At 47.7% G+C, this 20,285-nt stretch overlaps 1 protein-coding gene across 1 annotated transcript in view; it reads left to right on the top strand.

Annotated features, from left to right (window-relative positions):
* CDH26 (cadherin 26) overlaps window positions 1–12,487 on the top strand; it is a 49,223-nt gene extending 36,736 nt beyond the window's left edge. The window contains exons 12-17 of the mRNA XM_069546348.1: window positions 750–971; window positions 1,747–1,877; window positions 3,309–3,386; window positions 6,875–6,925; window positions 10,032–10,106; window positions 11,517–12,487. Coding sequence (XP_069402449.1) covers window positions 750–971; window positions 1,747–1,877; window positions 3,309–3,386; window positions 6,875–6,925; window positions 10,032–10,106; window positions 11,517–11,720 — 761 coding nt within the window. The 3' untranslated portion in view covers window positions 11,721–12,487. The remainder of the gene's footprint in view (window positions 1–749; window positions 972–1,746; window positions 1,878–3,308; window positions 3,387–6,874; window positions 6,926–10,031; window positions 10,107–11,516) is intronic.
* The last annotated feature ends 7,798 nt before the right edge of the window (window positions 12,488–20,285 follow it).

Genomic DNA, 20,285 nt, shown 5'->3' with positions numbered 1-20,285 from the left:
GCTTATGTCACCAAGAAAGGGGCAGGTAAGCCTGTGTCCCAGCAGACCTGGGTGCACAGAGGACTTCCTGGAGGCGGTGGCTCTTGACCTTGGCTTTGTGGTCCCTTCGTCTGCAGGCAGGCTCTCCTTTGGAGAGAGTAGGGTGGCAGGAGTCCCTGGGACTCTTTCTGGTGCCTGGCAAGAAGGTGTACATCATCACAAGGCTTGAGCCATCTGCCCTGCTCAACCCTGGGTGGGGGTTGGGAGGGCAGATGTACTGGATGGCTGGTTCTGAGCCCAAACCTGGACCGGGCTGGGATCTGGGCTTAGCCCCTCCTGATCCACACGGGCAAAGAGTTCAGAAAGTGTGGGTGCCCCTAAAGAAAAACTGGGGTGCTGTTTCCATAGCCATGAGTAGACAGTTCACAGTGAGTCCTGAGCCCTTCTAGAGAATCATCAACCTGAGGGTGGTCTTGGGAACCACTTTACATGCAGCTGGTGTCCATGGGGGAGAAGGCAATGACACCCCACTCCAGAACTCTTGCCTGGAAAAGCCCATGGACGGAGGAGCCTGGTAGGCTGCAGTCCATGGGGTCGCTAAGAGTCGGACACGACTGAAGCAACTTAGCAGTAGAAGGTGTCCATGGGAGAGAGTGGTCATGGCCACCTCAAACTTCCTACAGAGCCTGGCACGAGGGAGGCATTAAGAAATAACCCCCGAGCAGTGAGCGAATGAACACAACGCAGCTAAGGTCTCCCTCCCTCTGCAGGTTATTCAGTGGAACTTCTAATGCAGAGAACCCTTCCACTTGGTGACTACTCTGTGCCGCTTCTCATCGGAGACAAACAGGGACTTTCCCAGAAGCAGACTGTCCACGTGAGGGTCTGCTCCTGTCCCAATGGATTCACCTGTGCGGAGCCCCTCGTCGCAAGAGCTGGGGTCCTGCCAGGTGCCCTGGTCCCTCTCTGTGTAGCGTTCCTGGCTCTGGCAGGTCAGCATAGACAGGAGCTGTCCTGGGAATGCAGCTCCTCTCCCTGGGTATAAGCCAAGGGCATAGAGTCCTCAGGGGTAGGGAGCGCAGATGGCCGAGGTCAGCGGGGTGCCTTTGAGAATGACCCCCAGGCTCATGGGAGGCCCAGGCTTGGATGGGAGGTTTCCACCCTGGTCAGACAGGCTGCCTGCCTGGCAAGGGGGGCTTCTGCTCAGTAGTAGACTTTATAGCAATGGAACCTAGAGACAGACACTGTCTAAGGACAGCAGTCCACTGTCTGTGGATTCCTGCCAAGCAGGAGATGCGGGTTCAATCCCTGGGTCGGGAAGATCCCCTGGAGAAGGAAATGACAACCCGCTCCAGTATTCTTGCCTGAGAAATCCCATGGGCAGAGGAACCTGGCGGGCTATAGTCCATGGGGTCGCAAAAAGTCAGACATGACTGAGCAACAGAGCAGAGGTGATTTTAATCGCTGAGGACAGCAATGTACACAAGCTCCCAGGCTTGGCAAAGGCTAACAAGGAAGCTCAGTTTTCAAGGAGATAGTAGAATATTGCTGGTCACATAGTGTTACTCAATCAGTCTGACAAATCAGACCTCTCACCTACTGTGCCCCAGGCTGTGCTAAGTGCTGAGGCTGCAAAGATTGATGAAGGTTCAGCTTGCCCCCATGAGCCCCCAGCCGAGTTCTATGCCAGCAGCTCAGGCTCCTGTGGGAGGGAACCTCTGATCGGCTGGAGCTCCGGCATCTCCTCTCCTCCTCGTCTCGTCACAGCCGCTCTGCTCCTCCTGCTGCGATGCCACCTTGTATCTGAAGCCAAGGGGCAGGGTCGCTCCGTGCCACAGGATGAGGGGATCCAGACCCTGATCGCGTGGAACGAGGAGAGCAGAGCTGATCCTCCCCAGGTAGTGGAGCTGGGCTGTGACTCATGAGGACCATGCGGTAGGCCCTCCATACTGCTCTCATTCACCACCCCTCATGTCATCATCTCGCCACACTTGTCTAGGGCACTGGCTCTCAACTGGGGGCGATTCTGACCCCCATCCCCACCCCAGGGGATAGCTGGCAGTGTCTAGAGGTGTGTTGGTGGTTACAACTCAACTGCGAGTGCAGAGTTGGCCGGGGGGGTGGGGGCGGGTGATGCTATTGTGTCTGTTGGGTAGAACCAACTGGGGGACGTGGCAGGCCGTTCTGCTGTGCTCAGGACAGCCCCCATGACAGAGAAGTCACCTGCCCGAGTGTTAGCAGTGATGAGGCCGAGAAACTTTATTTAGGGCAAATGACATTTTCAGGTGAGTTTCTCTAGTATTACTAACAGCAGCTACCAATTATGTCCTTGTAGCCATTGGTAAATAAGGCTGCCCCACTGTGTCCACACTTCCCTGTTATTCCATCTTATGTGAATAGAATACACCAGCCTGCATCCACACACTGGGCACATTGCATACTCTTGAGAAGATTCCCTTCATCTAGACACCATCACTGATTCCACCTGCCTTCTCCTTGTCTGCCACCGGACACGCCCCCTGATCAAAAGGGTCTGCAGGACAGCACTGGGTCCTCCCCTCTCTGTGGGGAAGCCAGTGAGCCCTTAGAAAAGAAATCCAGGCCTTTCCTGGTGGTCCAGTGGTCAAGAATCTGCCTGCCGGTGCAGGAAAAGAGACACTGGTTCGATCCCTGGTCTGGGAAGATCCCACATGCTGCAGAGCAACTGAGCCCGTGGGCCACAACTACTGAGCGTGTGCCCTAGAGCCTGTGCTCTGCAACAAGAGAAGCCACCACAGTGAGAATTCCAAGCACCAAGACGAAGAGTAGTCCCCACCTGGAGCAACTAGAGAAAGCCCTCGCAGCAACAAAGACCCACCACAGCTGAAATAATAAATACATCAGTCTTTTTAAAAGAGAAGAAATCCAGCACTTCTCAACTTCTGAGTCCCTCAGTGAGTATTTGTTGAGTGAGAAATGGATAAGGCTCCACACAGCACTGCCCACCGTGGTGACCCCAAGAGCCATCATTGAGGCTTAGAAGAGGGCAAGGACCAGTTTTGAGATGCTGAGGCTGATTGCAACAAGGTTTTCTCTTTGGTTGCTTGTTTTTGTTGTTGCCATCACTTCAGGTGAACCGCTAAACAACAAGAAACTTCACTTCCTGACCAGCGATTACAAAGCGTCCGCTTGTCAGGGTTGCCCTCCTGCTTCACAGCGCAGGCTGTGTTTTCCAGGCTCAGGATGCTGTCTGTGATGCCAGAGGGGAGACATTACTCCCTGTTCTCTGTGTTTAATGCCGCCATCTGTAATTTCAGCCCCAGTCATATTTCTTTCCCTCTGTCCCACAGGGAAGATCATACCTCAGGGATCACATGCCAGCCCTGTCCATCAGCCCAGCCGAGGCAGGCGCCAAGCTGGGAGCTAAGGTGAGTGTGGCTCATTTGCTGCTTGTGTTGAAACAAGAGGGGTGACTTCGATGATCATTCAATGCGAGGGGGACACCATGGCTACTCCCCCACCCACATCCTGGGAAGTCCCCCTACAGGCCCACGCCACACCTGCTTTCACCCCACCCCCACCTGCAAAGCCCCTGCAATTCTGCTCAGCCTCACATGCCTTTGCTCCCAGCTCAAGTGTTGGATGGCTCAGGGCCATACTCCAGTCCGTCCAATGCTAATTTCATGAGTTTAAACATTATTTCCTTTAAATGGACTTGTGTCCAAAAGAAGTGCATTTCTTTAAACGGGAAATTTAATATTTCAATTGTAAGCAGAAAACAAGTTTTACTTGTATAAAGAGCAGGTGGGGTGAAACATAGACACAATAGAAAATGTGGAAAGAGAGAGAGAACCAGGACAGGCTGGCACCTGATGGACACTTCCTCCTTGATGTCATTAGGAGCATGGACGAGGAATTAGACAGGGACTGATTTTTCTTACCACGCAGTTCAGTGTCATTTGAAACCCTGTTCCCTGTCTGGCTAAACTTTCCCTTCTCTAAGCGGATGAAGACTCCACTTTGGAAAAGACCAAGTTGACCCAGGGCTGAATTCATTTATTGTGCAGGCACCTGGCTGGGGAGAGCAGGGCCAGGTCCAGAGGGCATCTGCCCACCGCTCCATGTTCCCAGGGGGAGGAAGCACGGAGACTCCTGGGGAGGGCTGGCAGGGGCCTCTCTTCCTTGACTGGTCTATAAGCTTCTGGAGGCCAGAGCTCCTGGTAGGCACAGTAAGAACTCTGGCCCACTAATCGTGCCCGGGGGTTTGCACTCTGCAAGTATAATCCCTCTGCATCTTTACCAAACCCCTGCCGGAGAGTACCTTGCTCCCCCATCTGCAGGGGAGGACACCAAGGCTGCTCTTCTATTTTCTGGTGGGTCTCTAGGTTCCCTTTATGATGTCCTGCAAATAGTCAGTGTACCTGTTGTGGCTGGTTTGATAGTCAGCCATTCACACACCTTCCCTCAGTGAGATTGTCACTTATGATTATCAGGTGACCTGCTATTTTAAAATCTGTGACAAGGCACAGACTTCCTTAGAACTGTTACTGAGGACCTGTGCCTGCTTTATTTTTTTTTGAAATTTTATTTCATGATTGAAGGGCTTATGTTAAAAATAGAAACCCAAAGCAAAAATTGTCCACAATCCCATCCCTGGATCTAAACAGTTTCATCTGTCTGTGTCAGCCTCTAGATCTTGTGTGCATATTCAGTTGGCAGGTGTCTATAATATCATCCATAGAATGTTAGAATCTTCAAGTCACGTTGGGTCACATATACCCACTTTATTTTATTCTTTTTTTCTTGCTTCTCTTCACCTTTCCTTTTCTACTTCCATTTCCCCTCCCCCTCATCATAATGCTAATTTTTATTTGCATGTGAGTATCTGAGCAGGAAAAGGTGTAGCTTCTTTATGTTCACCTAGAGGGAAATGCGTTACCTTTGGAGCAAACCAGCGTTTTCCCCTAGGATATAAAAGAAACACTACCTTCTCCATTGAGTGCATCTGACCAAGTACACCTTGTCCTGGGAACTCCAGTGAGCTGCATGGCTTTGCTCCTGCTGCTGGGACTTCACTGGTGATGGACAGTGGGTTCCCTTCTACAGGGTTCTGTGATTCTGGTAGAACAAACACATAGTGGTGAAAACCTTCTTATATATCTAACTAACTATTGTGATTGTTGGTTGTTACTGAGTTGTTATTTGATAGCTCTGATCAAATATGACAGCCACAAATAAATACATTTCTCTGTGTTCATGTCTGGGTATCAGAGGTCATCTATAAGATCAAGAGCAGTGGCCTTGGCCCTAACCAACTTCCAGTTCAGTGACTCCACACCTCCTGCCAAACTGATCCATGTCCTTATATAATCCATGTACACATTCTAAAACTATAGCTGTGCTTTTTAACATGACTTTTCAGGCTTACACAAGGTTGTAAAAATAGTTCAGAGTTCCTGTGTACCTTCCACACAGCTTTCTCCAAGATAATAGTCTACATAGTATGTTATCAGAACCAGAAAACTGACTTCGGTATGACACCATTGACACAGGCCTCAAATACAGACCTTATTTGGACTTCATTAGTGTAGCTAGCTCAGAGAATGCAATGGCACCCCACTCCAGTACTCTTGCCTGGAAAATTCCATGGATGGAGGAGCTGGTAGGCTGCAGTCCATGGGGTTGCGAAGAGTCGGACACGACTGAGTAAATTCACTTCCACTTTTCACTTTCATGCATTGGAGAAGGAAATGGCAACCCACTCCCGTGTTCTTGCCTGGAGAATCCCAGGCATGGCGGAGCCTGGTGGGCTTCCGTCTATGGGGTCGCACAGAGTCGGACATGACTGAAGTGACTTAGCAGCAGCAGCAGCAGTGTAGCTAGCTATTAGTTTAACAAAAAATTTACTCTTCTGACAAGAGCTAAAATGGGTTCTCAAGGGCCAAAGAGTCATTGTTTTCATGACGGAAAGCTTTTAAGGAAAAATTCAAGACCTCTATAATTCATTATTTTTCTCAGGCTACGTTTGAGCCAAGATAAAAATGAGTTCTTCTCTTTTGCACAAACATGATCCCATGAATTGTTGAAAGGGCTTGTGTATTGATAGGTGTGTCCCTCTGACTGTGGAAGGGTCAGCTTCATAGGTATGGAACCCAGTCAGTCCCACAGGCCCCTGTGCTCAGAAGGGCCTTGTACTTGGTTAATACTCTCCTGTCACCATCTTGAAACACTTCATATCTGGCAAGGGGCTCACATTTTTTGTGCTGGGTCCTTCCAATTATGTAACCAGTCTTGGGTCTTAGGGATGAATGGGCCACATTCACAGACTTTGAGGCCACACTCTCGGCATACCGTGAGTCTGATGTGAATTTTGTAGACCCAAGCTGGGCTTGAAAATCTCATGTTTTTGTGTTCTATCCCCACGAAGCAACTATAAAACTCACCCACGGGTTTCTGCTAGGAATACCTACACTGCTATCATTAGATGGAGAAGGCAATGGCACCCCACTTCAGTACTCTTGCCTGGAAAATCCCATGGACGCAGGAGCCTGGTAGGCTGCAGTCCATGGGATTGCTAGGAGTCGGACACGACTGGGCAACTTCACTTTCACTTTTCACTTTCATGCATTGGAGAAGGAAATGGCAATCCACTCCAGTGTTCTTGTCTGGAGAATCCCAGGGACGGGGGAGCCTGGTGGGCTGCCGTCTATGGGGTCGCACAGAGTCGGACACGACTGAAATGACTTAGCAGCAGCAGCAGCAGCTATCATTAGATACCTTTAGTGCAGAAACAGGAGGCCTTATGGTTACAAGAATTTCTAGTTATGTGTTTGCATCTTGGGTAACTTATATGAAACCAATAAACAATTCATTTTTTTTACTTTAACTAATTTTTCATTTTCTAAAATAATTTCAGGGTCATGGCGTGTGTTTTGAGCCAAGTGTGAGAAACAAGTACTCTACTCCTGTAAGTATCAATGAAGAAGTTACCATGAAAAGAGTGACCTTACGGTCCTGGCAGCCATGGGAAGCCCTGAAAATGGGAAACTGGGAATGGGGAAGGTGGAAAAAATACACCCGACCAACATCCAAATAAGCTGAAAGCAGTGAATGTGGGAAGCAGTGAAAAAGGTGAAAGTGTTAGTCACTCAGTCCTGTCTGACTCTTTGCAGCCCTATGGACTGTAGCCCACCAGGCTTCTCTGTCCATGGGATTCTCCAGGCAAGAATACTGGAGTGAGTAGCCATTACCTTCTCTAGGGGGTCTTCCCAACCCAGGGACTGAACCTGGGTCTCCTGAATTGGCAGGCGGATTCTTTACGGTCTGAACCATGACTTCTAGGGAGCAGATGGGAACTGAGTAAAGTTACCTCCAGACCTGAAAGCACCAGAGGATTTCAGTCCCTGACAAGTTTCTTTTGCTGCTGAGAAGCTAGGAACTTGGTGAAGGCCTGAGTATTGTTTTGCTTTGATTCTTTATGGATTTATAGAAGTTTTGAACTAAGGGGACCATAGGGGCCACTAGTCCATTTCCTCCTAAACCTTTCTTTTTTTTCCCCCACCTTTATTTTATTTTTATTTTTTTACTTTACAATACTGTATCCTTCTTTACAAATGAGATCTTACAAAGAATGCAATTATAAATAAAACAGGAAAGAGCTGCTTTTTATTAGTACTGATTTTGAAGTGCAATGCCATTTACAACATACACCTGTTACCAAAGCAACAAATAAAAACAGTGATTCAACTGGAAATAATAACAATAAAAAGGAAGTTGGCTATAGTGGAGGAAGTTTGCAGAGTTCTTCCTTAGAACCTAATTCATTGCCTCACATTGTTGAAATCTATTCTTAACGTGTCAAGAAAATTTCAATTTATGACAATAAGCAGTTTCAGATATCTTTAAGGGAGCTCAGCTTATCATATCAGGTTCTCTTGATTTAGCAAACAAGTGATAAAAAGCTTCATTCAAGTTTCATAAAAGCAAATTATAACATTTTTGCTTTTATTAACATGTTGGGAGGGCTCAGTTAAAAAGATGTAAGCCCTTCTCTATTATATTGGAAAAATAACATTAAATATTATTATTAAAACAACTTTCACATAATCAGAATGAAATTCAAACACTCTTGCTGAAGTACCTTCGAGGAGTCGTGGGTCCTGGGAACATGCCTGAAGCCAGGTCCTCCGTTCCGAGTGGCTGGGGGAGGGAAACTGTGCTCTTGGCCTTGACAGAGTCACGTGCTGTAAATGCAGCAAAATGAAGCAAAAGCAGCAAAAAGTGGCGTGTGGTGGAACTTAAAATCTACTCAAGCAAAAATCGACCCTGAGTTGCCCTGGAGACTGGTGTTGTGCCTTCCACCAGACTGGGAAGGACCACAGGATCTGACCAGCAAGCACATTGGAGGAAGGGCCTATGTCTCTTGTATCCTCCTCCGAGAGGCCCACGGAGCTGGAGGGCAGTGACTGAGGGCACAGCATCGCCAGGCAGCAGGTCTCCAGGGTTGTTGGTAGGGGTTATCCCTGCTATCTCTTTGGCTTAGAGTGTTTAGTTCAGTTTGCAATGGTGATAGGATGGGTTTATGTGTATAGACAGATACGGGTACAGACAGGTGTGTGTTTGTATATCTTCATGGACATGTAAAATTATCCCAAACTTCACAGTGTTTTATACACATCTTCTGGGGTATACAAAGTGAGAGTGAAGTTGCTCAGTCGTGTCCGACTCTTTGCAACCCGTGGACTGTAGCCCACCAAGCTCCTCTGTCCATGGGATTCTCCAGGCAAGAATACTGGAGTGGGTTGCCATTTCCTTCTCCAGGGGATCTTCCCGACCCAGGGATCGAACCCAGGTCTCCCATATTGCAGGCAGACGCTTTAACCTCTGTACCACCAGGGAAGCCCGGAGTATACAAAGTACCCCTAAATTCAGGGGTGATCAGAAGTCATTGCAGCTGTAAAAGTCACCAATGTGTTTCTGAAAGTGAAAGTGAAGTCACTCAGTTGTGTCCCACTCTTTGGGACCGACCCCGTGGACTATGGCCTACCAGGCTCCTCCATCCATGGGATTCTCCAGGCAAGAATATTGGAATGGGTTGCCATTTCTTTCTCCAGGGAATCTTCTCAACCCAGGGATCGAATCTGGGTCTCCTGCATTGCAGGCAGACACTTTACCCTCTGAGCCACCAGGGAAAGCTCTCATGTCACTCTCCAATTTAAACCCACCTGACAGCTGGCCGTTGTCCTGGGATGGTCTGCAGCCCTGAGACCTGCGGTCATCTCGTCTCTCTTGCACTGTCCTCCGCCTGCAGGTCTGGGCTGCCTCCAGCCTCCTGGCCTCTGCTGGCCTTCCCTCCTCTTCCTGAGAGGCCCCAGGTGCAGGCGGCCTCTCTTGCACCTTGCATGCCCATCACTACCTTCCTCTCACCTTGGGTGGAGGCCCCACACCTGTGTGAGGCTGAGTGAGGGGCTGCTTGGCCTCACCTGCACGGGCCTGACTACACGATGCAGGTGGGGCTCTCTGGGGTCCCAGGTCGCCCCCATGTGGGGCATGCTAAGCCCACCTCCTCATGGTTCTACCCTACTCCTCAACCATAACCTGAGACCCAGGTCCATGAGAGAGAGAAGGCCGCTCGGCACCCTGTGCGCACGAGGTGCAGCTGACCTGCCAAGGCAGGAGGAGGGGGATTGGAACCTGAGATGAGCTGTGTGTTGTGGGGACAGGCAGTGAGATGAGCTTCCCCATGTGGGGCAGTCAGCCTCTTGCTGATTCACGTTTGTGGACCAGACCCAAACCCTGCTGGCCAGGCTCACTCGGCTTCCTTCTTCCCTGGAAGCCAAGGAGTGGAGGGTCCACCAGTCCATCAGTCAAAACCGGCAGGGCTGCCCTCTCTCTCTGCACACATGGAGGTGACATCTGGTTAAACTGCCCTAGGCCTGTTGTCCCCCTCCAGGAGAGCTGAGACAGTCCTCCACCTGGTGGTGGCCCCTGTGTGCCAGCCAGCAGAGGCCATCAACTGAGGGGAGCTGTGAGCTGACTCCGATAGGGTTAGGACTCTTTTCTTCACTTTTCAGGTTTGGCTCGATACCGCGGTGCCCAGAGGACCCCTGGAAATGAGAGCAGGAGTGATGGCGGAGGTGCTGAGTCAGGTAAGAGGCCCCCAACTCTGCAGATGCCGTGTTAGAGGGTCTGGGTGCTCATCGGAGCCTCCTGGGGACCTGTTTTGTGAGACATGCCTGGGGGCCCCTTCCTCTGGCTATTAGAGTGGATGAAGACGGGTCATGGGAAGTGAGAACCCTTCTAGTTTAGTCCCTGGTTATCATTACGTGTCATCTTGCTTACCCACATTCACATCTGTGTATCTGCCCTCTCCAACCCACACAGCTGTGCCCTGTGGATGGAGCGGGTGGGGACCAGTTCACCGTCTGACTGGGCTGAAGGAGGCTGCTTCCTGCTGAGGCCCATCCTCCTGTCCCCCAGGCAGGCAGGGAGCCTTCATTAGTGCAAACTTGGAGCTGAGCTGGGTGGTGTGAGAGGAGGGAAAAACAGCAGATTAGAAGGCCCAGTGCTTTCCCTTGTGAGCCTTCTAACTTAGTTGGGGTTTATGATGAATTATTGATCTCACAGGGCTTCTAAACTGCTGAATCAGGGCTGGAAGATTCTGCTGTCACAGGCCTTGGGAGCTTTGAGCACAGAACCCCTGCAGACCCTGGTTTGCTGTGTGCTCACCAGTCCCATCCTTGTTATCTACTTGGCTGCACTGAGGGAACATGACAGGACTGATGACACCCCAGTCCCAGCCCCTGGATTCACCTGTCAGCTGGCTTCCCCCCACCACCCATGCCCCAAGGCATAGGGCCACACGGTGACCACAGTCCCTGCTGGTGTGTGATGTAAGGATGAAGGTTCCCAGGTACTGTGGTCAGCAGGTCTGGGCACCAGTAGATGCAGGGCCAGGAGACTATATTCCCACCAAATGGAGAGCCTGGAGGAGCCCCCGCGAGCCGAGCAAGGTGGACACAGCTGGCTGAGACCCTGGGGACATGGTGTGTGTGGGGGTCTGATTCTGAACGTCTTCAGGTCCTAGATGAGTTCATTCTCACACGAATGCTGTGAGCCAGTGATGGCTTAGAAGAGTCTTGTAAACCCATCCCCACCTCAACCTATGAAACAGGCTCAGACTTCCATTAGCAACCTTCTAGGGTATTTGAAGGTCAACAGGGGAAAGCCCTTTAACCTCACCCATCCGTCCATCCCACAAACATGTATTGAGGATGGTCATTCAAGGTGACAGCAGGCATAGGGCCAGGAGGGGAGGTCTCAGGCCTGGGTGAGGGATGAGTCTACCCTAAGAGGGTGGAAGGGGTGGGCGGTTTTCTTCCGTGTTCCTGTCATCCTACCCAGGTCAGGGGCACCATCATTGTCAGTGTTCCCTCCCTGAGATGAGGAGGAGTGTGATGGGGTCCCTCCCCTGAGCTTGCTGCCTTATCTGAGTCTGTAGAAAGGCCTGTGATGGGACAGGCCACGGCACTCACCTGCTCTCCCTGGTTCCCCTCCAGCAGCTCTGTGGCACCCACGACCCCGAGGGTGATCTTGGCTACCCACCTCACGTCTATGCAGAGGAGGGCGAGTGTGAGCAAGCAGACAGCCTCAGTTCTCTCACCTTCTCTGAACATGACCTACCGCCTGACTTGCTGGACTCTTTGGGGCCAAAGGCTGCTCTGCTAGAAGAAATATATTCTGAGTCAGCTTTTCGTTCCTAAAAAATGCATATTTTGGTGAATTGGAATAATTCACAAGCGGAAATCACTATTCTAGAATGCTTTTCTCCTTTTGTTTTTAAAACATTACCTTCTAGTTCTAACAGAATGAGGGTAAACTGAGTCTGGATTAAATGATTGGAGATTCTGGGACATCTTGAACCAAAACAAAACAGCAGGCCATACTTTTAAAAAAATTTGTCAGGCATATTTTCTAGAGAAATTTGAATTTAATTGTGTAATTCCTTGCTTCCATGAGCAGCCCAACTCTGAGAATATATGAAACATAATCCACAGAGTACCCCAATTATTTGAGAACAATAGGTAATGCTGGGAAAAACTACAGGTAAAACTGGGAAAAGATTTTTAAGTGCTTACTTAAATTTCTTTATTATGGTTCTGCTTCAGTATAAGTGAAAAACAATAGGGTAATATTTTGTAGAATATTCGCAATTAGTTTTAGTGATTTTTAAAAATATATTAATCCCATTGCACTTTTTGAGTAGATAAATAGATAAAATTTATTGCCATAAGAGAAATAATTAAAACTTAAAACTTTACGAGTGGTAAATATTTTAAAAAACCGACATAATTTAACTCGCATATACTATGTAATTAAAATAACTTAGGAGCCTTTGAGTGACTAAATTCTGATTAAATTCTATTTTTATACAACACCACAAACTTTAATTGATTTTTACATGTCCATTTACCACTAGTGGAAACTGTGGGGGAGGTGATAATGTCCTTTATCTGAAAAAAAAAAAAAAGTAAACAGTAGGACATGTGCCCTATATATACTGTTTTCTTGGCTGTGTAATATATAAGAAACTGGTTAGGCAAAATTTTAAAAGATACCAGGGCACTTTAATATATATATTAGTTATCTAACAGCCTATGGCAAACTCTAAAAAAAATTATATAACTAATGAGCATAGTCTTTTGTGCACACCCTCTTGAATTCGAGTCCAACTCTTTGTGATCCTATGAACTGTAACCCACCAGGCTCCTCTGTCCATGGGATTTCCCAGGCAGGAATACTGGCGTGGGTTTCCATGACTTCTTCCAAGGGATTGTCCTGACCCAGAGATCAGACTTGTGTCTCTTATATCTCCAGCACTGGCTGGCAAGTTCTTTATCACTAGTGCCACCTGGGAAGCCCCAAGTTTTAGCTGATGCAGAGTTAAAACTTTTCTTTCTAAAGAAGCTGTGGAAATACTGAAAGAGATCACAAGAATTAGTACATAGTTATTTCATGTGTCACCTAGTGCTTTGGGTAACTGAAAAAGAAGAAAACCGTCTCTAAAGGATTGGAAAGTCTGAAACTGACTCACAGTTCTGTAGAATAGCTGTGCTAATTCTGGAATGATTCTGAGGAAAGTCTACGAAGTTTTCTGGGAAATTCAGGATTCCTATCTTAGTCCTGTCTTAGAACAGTATACTTCTTGAGTCTGAATGGTTGGTGAGGGTCAGTAGGAAGTCATTGGATGCTCCTGGATCTGAAGCAAGGGACAGAAAACTATGGCCATGGGGAACAACTGGCCCACCATCTGTTTTTGTAAATAAAGCTTTATTGGTACACAGTTGTGCTCATATGTTATTTAAGGGCCATCTATGACCACTTTGTGCTTCCATAGCAGTGCTGAGTAATCATGATGGGGATATATGGCTCACAAAGCCCAACACATTTACTTCCTGGCCTTTTAAAGAAAACAAGAACGCTGACCCCCTTGTCTAAGGCGTTCTTTTCAGGAACTCCACATCTCATCTAACATTTAAATATATCCATGAAAACTGAAAAGTGAAAGTGTGAGTTGCTCAGTTGCATCCCACCCTTTGCAACCCCATGGACTGTAATCTGCCAGGCTCCTCTGTCCATGGAATTCTCCAGGCAACAATATTGGAGTAGGGGGCCCTTTCCTTTTCCAGGGGATCTTCCCAACCCAGGGATTGAACCTGGGTCTCCTGCATTGCAGGAAGATTCTTTACCTCCTGAGCCATAAGTGAAGCCCAACTTTATCTATGCTCTGTGTTAAAATCAAATACATTGCCATACAACTCTGACAGGTTTTAGATAAGCTTGCTTTCGGCTGTAGGTAACTTGACTCCTTTACTAATGGCTATGAAATCTTGGCAGTTGTGCCTATTAGTGCATTCTTACATTGTGAGGCTCTCTCCCACTAACTGTTCTCAAAAGTAAAATAAATACTCATGAAATAAATAAATAAAATACTCATGAAAAATTCAAGAATGTGGAATTGAACAATTAGCAAGAGCAAAATGTTGTATTTTGTAGATATTTAATTAGACATTTATTAATTTTGATTTTGCTGTTTTCTTTGTGTATTCTGAAGCCTGTATATGTGTTTTTATAGGTCTTGAGCCTTTGGGGTATATTGTCCAGTGGAGACACTGGTCCTGTTGGCGTGTTTATGAAGCCCACCTGGTATAATGCTTTGACTTTCCCCTTTAGATTCCAGTCTATATTATATATTATCACCTGCCCCAACTGACGTCTGCAGGGAACATTCTTGAATATTGGCTGGTTCTCCCCACAGATTGATTCCCAGGTCTATCTCCATGCTTTAAACAGTTTCCATTAGAAACAGCCTCACCTGGAAGTTTTGGGGAAAAAAATGTTAGCCTCCAGTGGAATTTATGTACACTCGTGAATGAAACCAAGTCTTACTAATGGCAATGAAGAAAGCAATAAAACAGAAATAGTAAATATTTTCCGAGAAAATGTGATTTTTTTAAAGAACATTAGCCTCCAAATTACTTAGCAATCCAAAGATAGCTGCCATCTCATAAGTTAAATATTTATTTTGCATTTCATCAATTTTGGGTTTCCATTTCCATTTACAGTCTCATTGGCTTTATGGAATTTTTCATCAAGGGAGTTTGTTTTTCTTACTTTTCTAATTTACTGAGCACAGAAGTTATCTCAGTTAAAAGTTTCCCAGCTGAAACACTAACCCAGGAAACCTTATCTTATGCCCTTGTTGAGTAGGCATAGCAACAGTCCCCTGAAAGATGGCATGTGGGCAGGAGATGGCAGACCTCATGTGGTTGTTGTCTCCTCTGAAATGTGTGTGTTAGAGGCCAAATAAATCTGCCTCTGCCGTCAGGAGAAGAAGGAGGAGGAGAAAGAATGCTGGAGCTACAAAGACAGAAAAGACTGGTCCTTTCACTTTCCCAGCGTGAGGTCACTGGTACTGGAATGTGACAAGAATATGCAGCTGCAGCATAATTGCTTCAGTATCTGTTACCTCTCCTTCCTCAATAAAAGACCCAGAATGTGTGGCCGGAATGGGAATGACATTTCCCATCCTCCCTTGCAGCCAGTGTGGCCATGTGACTACATTCCAGTCAATGGAAGGCAACTTCCCGGAAGTGTCCTGGAAGGATGGGGATGTAGACTCATCTCTTCCCTCTCTTCTCTTTCTACTGGTTGGAATGAGGAGATGATGACTGGCACAGGGGCAGCCGCTCTGGACATTGTCATTAGCTGATGCGTGGTGCACTGACAGGATAGAAGGGGTGGAGGTCTCTAACACCAGGGAGCCCTGCTGGACCCATCCCAGGACCATGTTACTCTGGACTCAAATGAAAGAGAATTAAATACATTTTGTTCAAGCCACTGCTGTTTTGGATTTTCTGTCACTCAAGGCCACATGCACTTTTAAGTGTTATAAAATATAGGAGCAGGATAAGCAAGCTGTAAATAGAAGAACTCGAACTTGGGGCATGAGCTTGTAGATGCATCTGGGGGCAGGGATTCAGGCAGTGGGTCTGGAGGACAGGTGACCCATATCAAGCAGAAACAAAGCATTTACTAACAACTCTCATCTGTTGTTTTTTGGAAAGCAGCCCTTGGGCTTCCCTGGTGGCTTAGATGGTAAAGAATCTGCCTGCAATGCAGGAGAGGGGCTTAATCCCTGGGTCAGGAAGATCCTTTGGAGAAGAGAATAGCAATCCACTCCAGTATTCTTGCCTGGAGAATTCCATGGACAGAGCAGCCTGGCAGGCTACAGTCCATGGGGTTACAAAAAGTCAGATATGACTGAGTAACTAACACTTTCACTTTCCTTGTTCTGAAAAAGGATTGAGGAAGAAAGTTGTGGGAGAAATTCATACTGTAGAAATGCATTAAAGTCCCACAGGAGAGATGGACATGGGCGACTGCTGGCCAGGGCTGGAGTGGCATGAAATGTAGGCAGCTGTGCTAATGGAGACGGTCTCGCCTGCAGCCTGCAATCTAAGTTGACTGAGAGCTGGGTAATTTGGAGCCTTGCAGGGCTGAAAAAGCAACTGCTGTGTCTCTCAAATGACATCAGTCATTGAAACGGTTTTGTGCAAAGCAGTACACTTAGTGGAAAATAAAACAAGTGCCCCATCCCACCAATCTGTGAGCCTGAGGGCAAGAGTATCTCTAAGGATTTTGCCTTCCTACCCAGGGCCATCATTTCAGGTGGCTTGAGGTGGGTGGTGCCATGTACCAAGGGATGGAAGGTGTCAGCAGAGAGAGAAAGCGAGCTTAGAGGCCAACAAGGAAGGTCAGATGCTCCAGGGTTATAAACTATGTCTCAACAAAGAGAGCCCACTGGAAACAAATAGATCAGAAATCTTTATGTTTTTAAAAAAGTGCTTTGCCTAAGAAACCACAGCCTGGTCTGAAAAAGCCTGTGATTGTTCAGCTCTAGAGCAATCCCTGAAAACAAGGAGCAAACTGTGAAAACCATGCAGGTCCCAGGAGGGGCATCCCATCCCAGCCCAGTGCAGGGGAGGCAGCAGCCAGGACGCAGGTGGGGCCAGGCATGGTGATGCTGCCGAGGTGTTGCCACTGTTCCTGCTTCCCTGGGTTTGCTCCTGCAGGTGGGTCACTGGTGACACTGTTCAGTATTTTGCTTTTTTCCAAATGGCTGCATCCTCCTGTTCATACTCATCGACCTTATGTTTGGTGTGCTGAGACCAGGAACTTATGATCTAGTTTGTAGGTTGTGAAATCATGAAGAACCTCGTCCATTTCTGTTGGAGAGGATGTTGCTTTGCCTGGGATCCTGGATTGGGAGCCAGGTGCAGAAATTGGCTGGGGCCTTATAGCCGGTTCCCTTGGGGGATGCAGGGGAGGGCGTTCTCTGTGTGTGAGCACAGATAGGTGGGCGCCCAAGGATGGGTGGCAGCAGAAACTACTGTCCCCCATCCCCACTGTCCCTTCTGTCCTTCTTTCCCAAGTCTGAGCAAGGGCAATGGCTTCCCTAAATGACAATGACATTTTCCAGCCCTCCTTGAACTTGATGTGACCAGGTGACCATGTTCTGGCCAATGAACCTCACACCGCAGCAGCGCGTCTCAGTGGATGCCTGAGATGGAAGAGAGCAGGGAGTGTCTTTCCAGCCCTCTCCCCTCCTCGCTGGTGGGAATGTGGCCGTGAAGGAAGGCTATTGGGGACCTTGGGAATGGAGACTTCCCAGTGGAGAATGATGTGTTAGAAGAAGCCTCATCCCCTTGGGGACCATGAGGGCCTGAATCACCTGACTTTCATGAGTGAAAAATACATTTGTCTCTGTTTACTGGGGGTTTGTATTCTGTCATTCACAGCCAAACTTAGTACTGATTAATGCAGGTTATATGACCTACAAAGCAAACCAATAAATAGAAAAAACATTGACATAGCAAAATATGTGTGTCATACTTCAGAGCAATTACCTTGTTTAGTTTTCTTCATTGAACAGTTTTTCCATTTTGTTCAAATATTTGTACAGCGCAGGTGTCACTCGTTGTGTTGCATGACTTACTGTAGTTCTAAAACTCTCCAAAATGGCTGTTGCTCCCCTGCGACAAGGTTATTTTAAATATTCTTTTTTTATTTTTCTGGCCACATAGTACTTTTTGAGCTTGGGATTTGACTTTTGGAAAGTGCCAGAAGTCATTCAGGGCCTCGCTGGGTAAGCAGGTGAGGAATTAGCCTGAGTGACAGCTCTATGGGCTGAAAGTGGGGTGAAGGGGGCTGGGGTTCAGAACCTGGGAAATGTTTGGCATCATTGGGCAGCTGGCCCAGGTGAGGGGAGAGTGCTCATTTGACATCTGTATTCCCCATATGTCTATTTAAAAACAATCAATTCTATAGTCATTGCCCTGGGAGATCCCCTGGAGAAGGGAATGACTACCCGCTTCAGTATTCTTGCCTGGAGGATCCCATGAACAGAGGGGCCTGGCGGGCTGCTGTCCATGGGGTTGCAAACAGCTGGGCACGACTGGGTGACTAACACTGACACTTTTTCACTTTCACTTTGAGATGTTCACAACCAGGCTCCTAGGATTCTGTGGCTAAGTGGATTCACATACCTGGGGGAGGCGGTGTTACCAGGACACTTGTTTTAAGAAAAAGGTAATTTCCTGAGGATGCTATGTCTGCCAATCGGGAAAATTCACATAGAAATCTGAACCCCTGAAGGAGCCTTCACCAGGAGAGATCACTGGGCCGTTCCCAGGTTTTAGGAACAGTATCGTCCACTGCTTGCGGTTTTCAGATGCTGCAGTGTTCATTAATTGATCATTTATAAAACTAACTGAGGGGAAAAAAAAGAGTGATTTTGTTGTTACTCTTATTCCCATCATCCTAATGAACCACCTCCGAGAGCTGAAATTCACTCTGTATTTTGCTGTCTCCATGGGGAGAAGCCCAGCTTAATGAAGTTGGAGTCAGCAGCCTCAGAGAGCTCTAGGGGGCTGTACTTTAAAGGCATGTTCCACAGGCCAGGGGTCCCAATCATGGCGATTTTGTTTCAGGGGCCCTGGGCGATGTCTGGAGACAGTTTAGTTGGTACAACTCAGGGAAGGGTGCTCCTGGAATGGGCAGGGGGCAGGGGGTGGAGGCTAGGCATCCTGCTAAACTTCCCACAGGGCACAGGATGGTGCCCACAACAGAGAATGAGCCAGTCAAGAAGGCCAGTAGTGCCCAGGGTGGAAAACCCTGCCACAGACCCATGCGGACCCACTCAGATGGCAGGAAGCGAATGACTCTCTTTTAAAAGAACATCCCCCCTCAGATGAGCTGAGACACATAAGCTGTGCAGTCAATCGTGTATTCAGGGGGTCCCTCTAGGCCAGGGCTGCCTCCCTCCCACCACTTACCCTGGTTGACACTGCCCTGTCATCAAAATGCTCTTAAGCCACTTCCTGCAGGGACTGAAAACAGAATAAAGATAATTAGACAGGAGCTGCTTGCCCCTGACCAAACAAACCTGGAGTAGACAGAATTCACATGTGAAATGCTTTCAACCCAGCAAAACGAGCTCATCATGCCAGGTACCACGTTTAACAGAAATTTGATGTGGAATCTGTAGCGTTTACGGAGACCAGAGCCAGGCACAGCCCACAGCAGGACATGTGGTCTGAAAAGGGGTCCAGCTCTGCCTCTCCCTTGCTGGAATCTTCCCCAAAATCGGTGCATCAGTGTCTGTTTGTAAGACTGAGGTTCCATTTTGATGGATGGTTTTCTCACCTCAGCTCCCCAGAGTCTCAGCATTTTCAAGGACATCAATGTGATCCAGAATCAACTATGGCAGAGGAACTTTGGTATGTTGGTATTGTAGGAATCTGTCTGTAGGACTGTCTTTCCAACACGTCTTTTCACTCTTCTTCTGGGAAAGCACATATGGGAATTCCTTTGGGCAGTCCTCTTTCTTCATCCCCTGATCACATGGGCTCTAGAGGTAGATTGTGAATGACCTAAGCTAGTTAGGATCACAACCATAATTGGCTCAGAGATGAGCATATCAGCCAATCTGAGGCAATGAGGGTCAGGCCCAGGAGTTCTTTCTACTCAAGTCTTTGGGTAGGGAACCTGAGTGGGTATAAGTGCAGGGGCAGTGGCAGCCATTTTGCAACCATGAGGGGAAGCTGTGGTGCTTCGAGGGCCAAGGGCACCATATTAGGCAGCATGGAGGGGAGCTGACAAGAGAGAGGACAGAGGCTGACCCCTAATAATGGCTGACTGCATTTCTCTGGTCCTGTACTAACTTGTGATGCCACAACCCTCTGGACAATTATCTGTACCAATTAGCTTACTTCTGTGCTTGATTTTGGTTTTTAGAAATAAGCCTAAGTAAGAAAACTCCCTTTAATGAAATGACTTGCTTCAGAAGTTTTAACTTGGAGTCAAACTTTCCCAGAGACCCCTGGGACCCCCATGAGCTGCTCCCCCTGCTTTGAATGGCTTAAAGGGACCACATTGATGAGATGGGCCACAGCTAGACAGGGGCTGCAGCAGAATAGTTATGAGAAAATGATGAAACCAAGACTAGCAGAACCTGGAAGATGGAAACACTGGGCTTTGACCCAAATGCCCAATTTCAAGAAAGTTCTTCCTTGCCATCAAGGTCTGAGTCTATGTGTTTGTGCATGTAATGGATTTCTCCTCCTTCAAAAGATTCAGTTATGGATTCAGACATCTGAGATTTAATACTTGGGGGTTAACTGAATTTAATTAATTATTTGTAAAAACTTCCTTAGGTTCTTTAGATGAAAGGAGGGTGATATTCATGAAATTCTGTTTGTAATTTC

Source organism: Ovis canadensis, chromosome 13, assembly GCF_042477335.2.
Source record: "Ovis canadensis isolate MfBH-ARS-UI-01 breed Bighorn chromosome 13, ARS-UI_OviCan_v2, whole genome shotgun sequence".
NCBI lineage: Eukaryota > Metazoa > Chordata > Mammalia > Artiodactyla > Bovidae > Ovis > Ovis canadensis.
The sequence above is the reverse complement of the archived record's forward strand: the minus strand, read 5'-3'. Positions and strand labels throughout refer to the sequence as shown.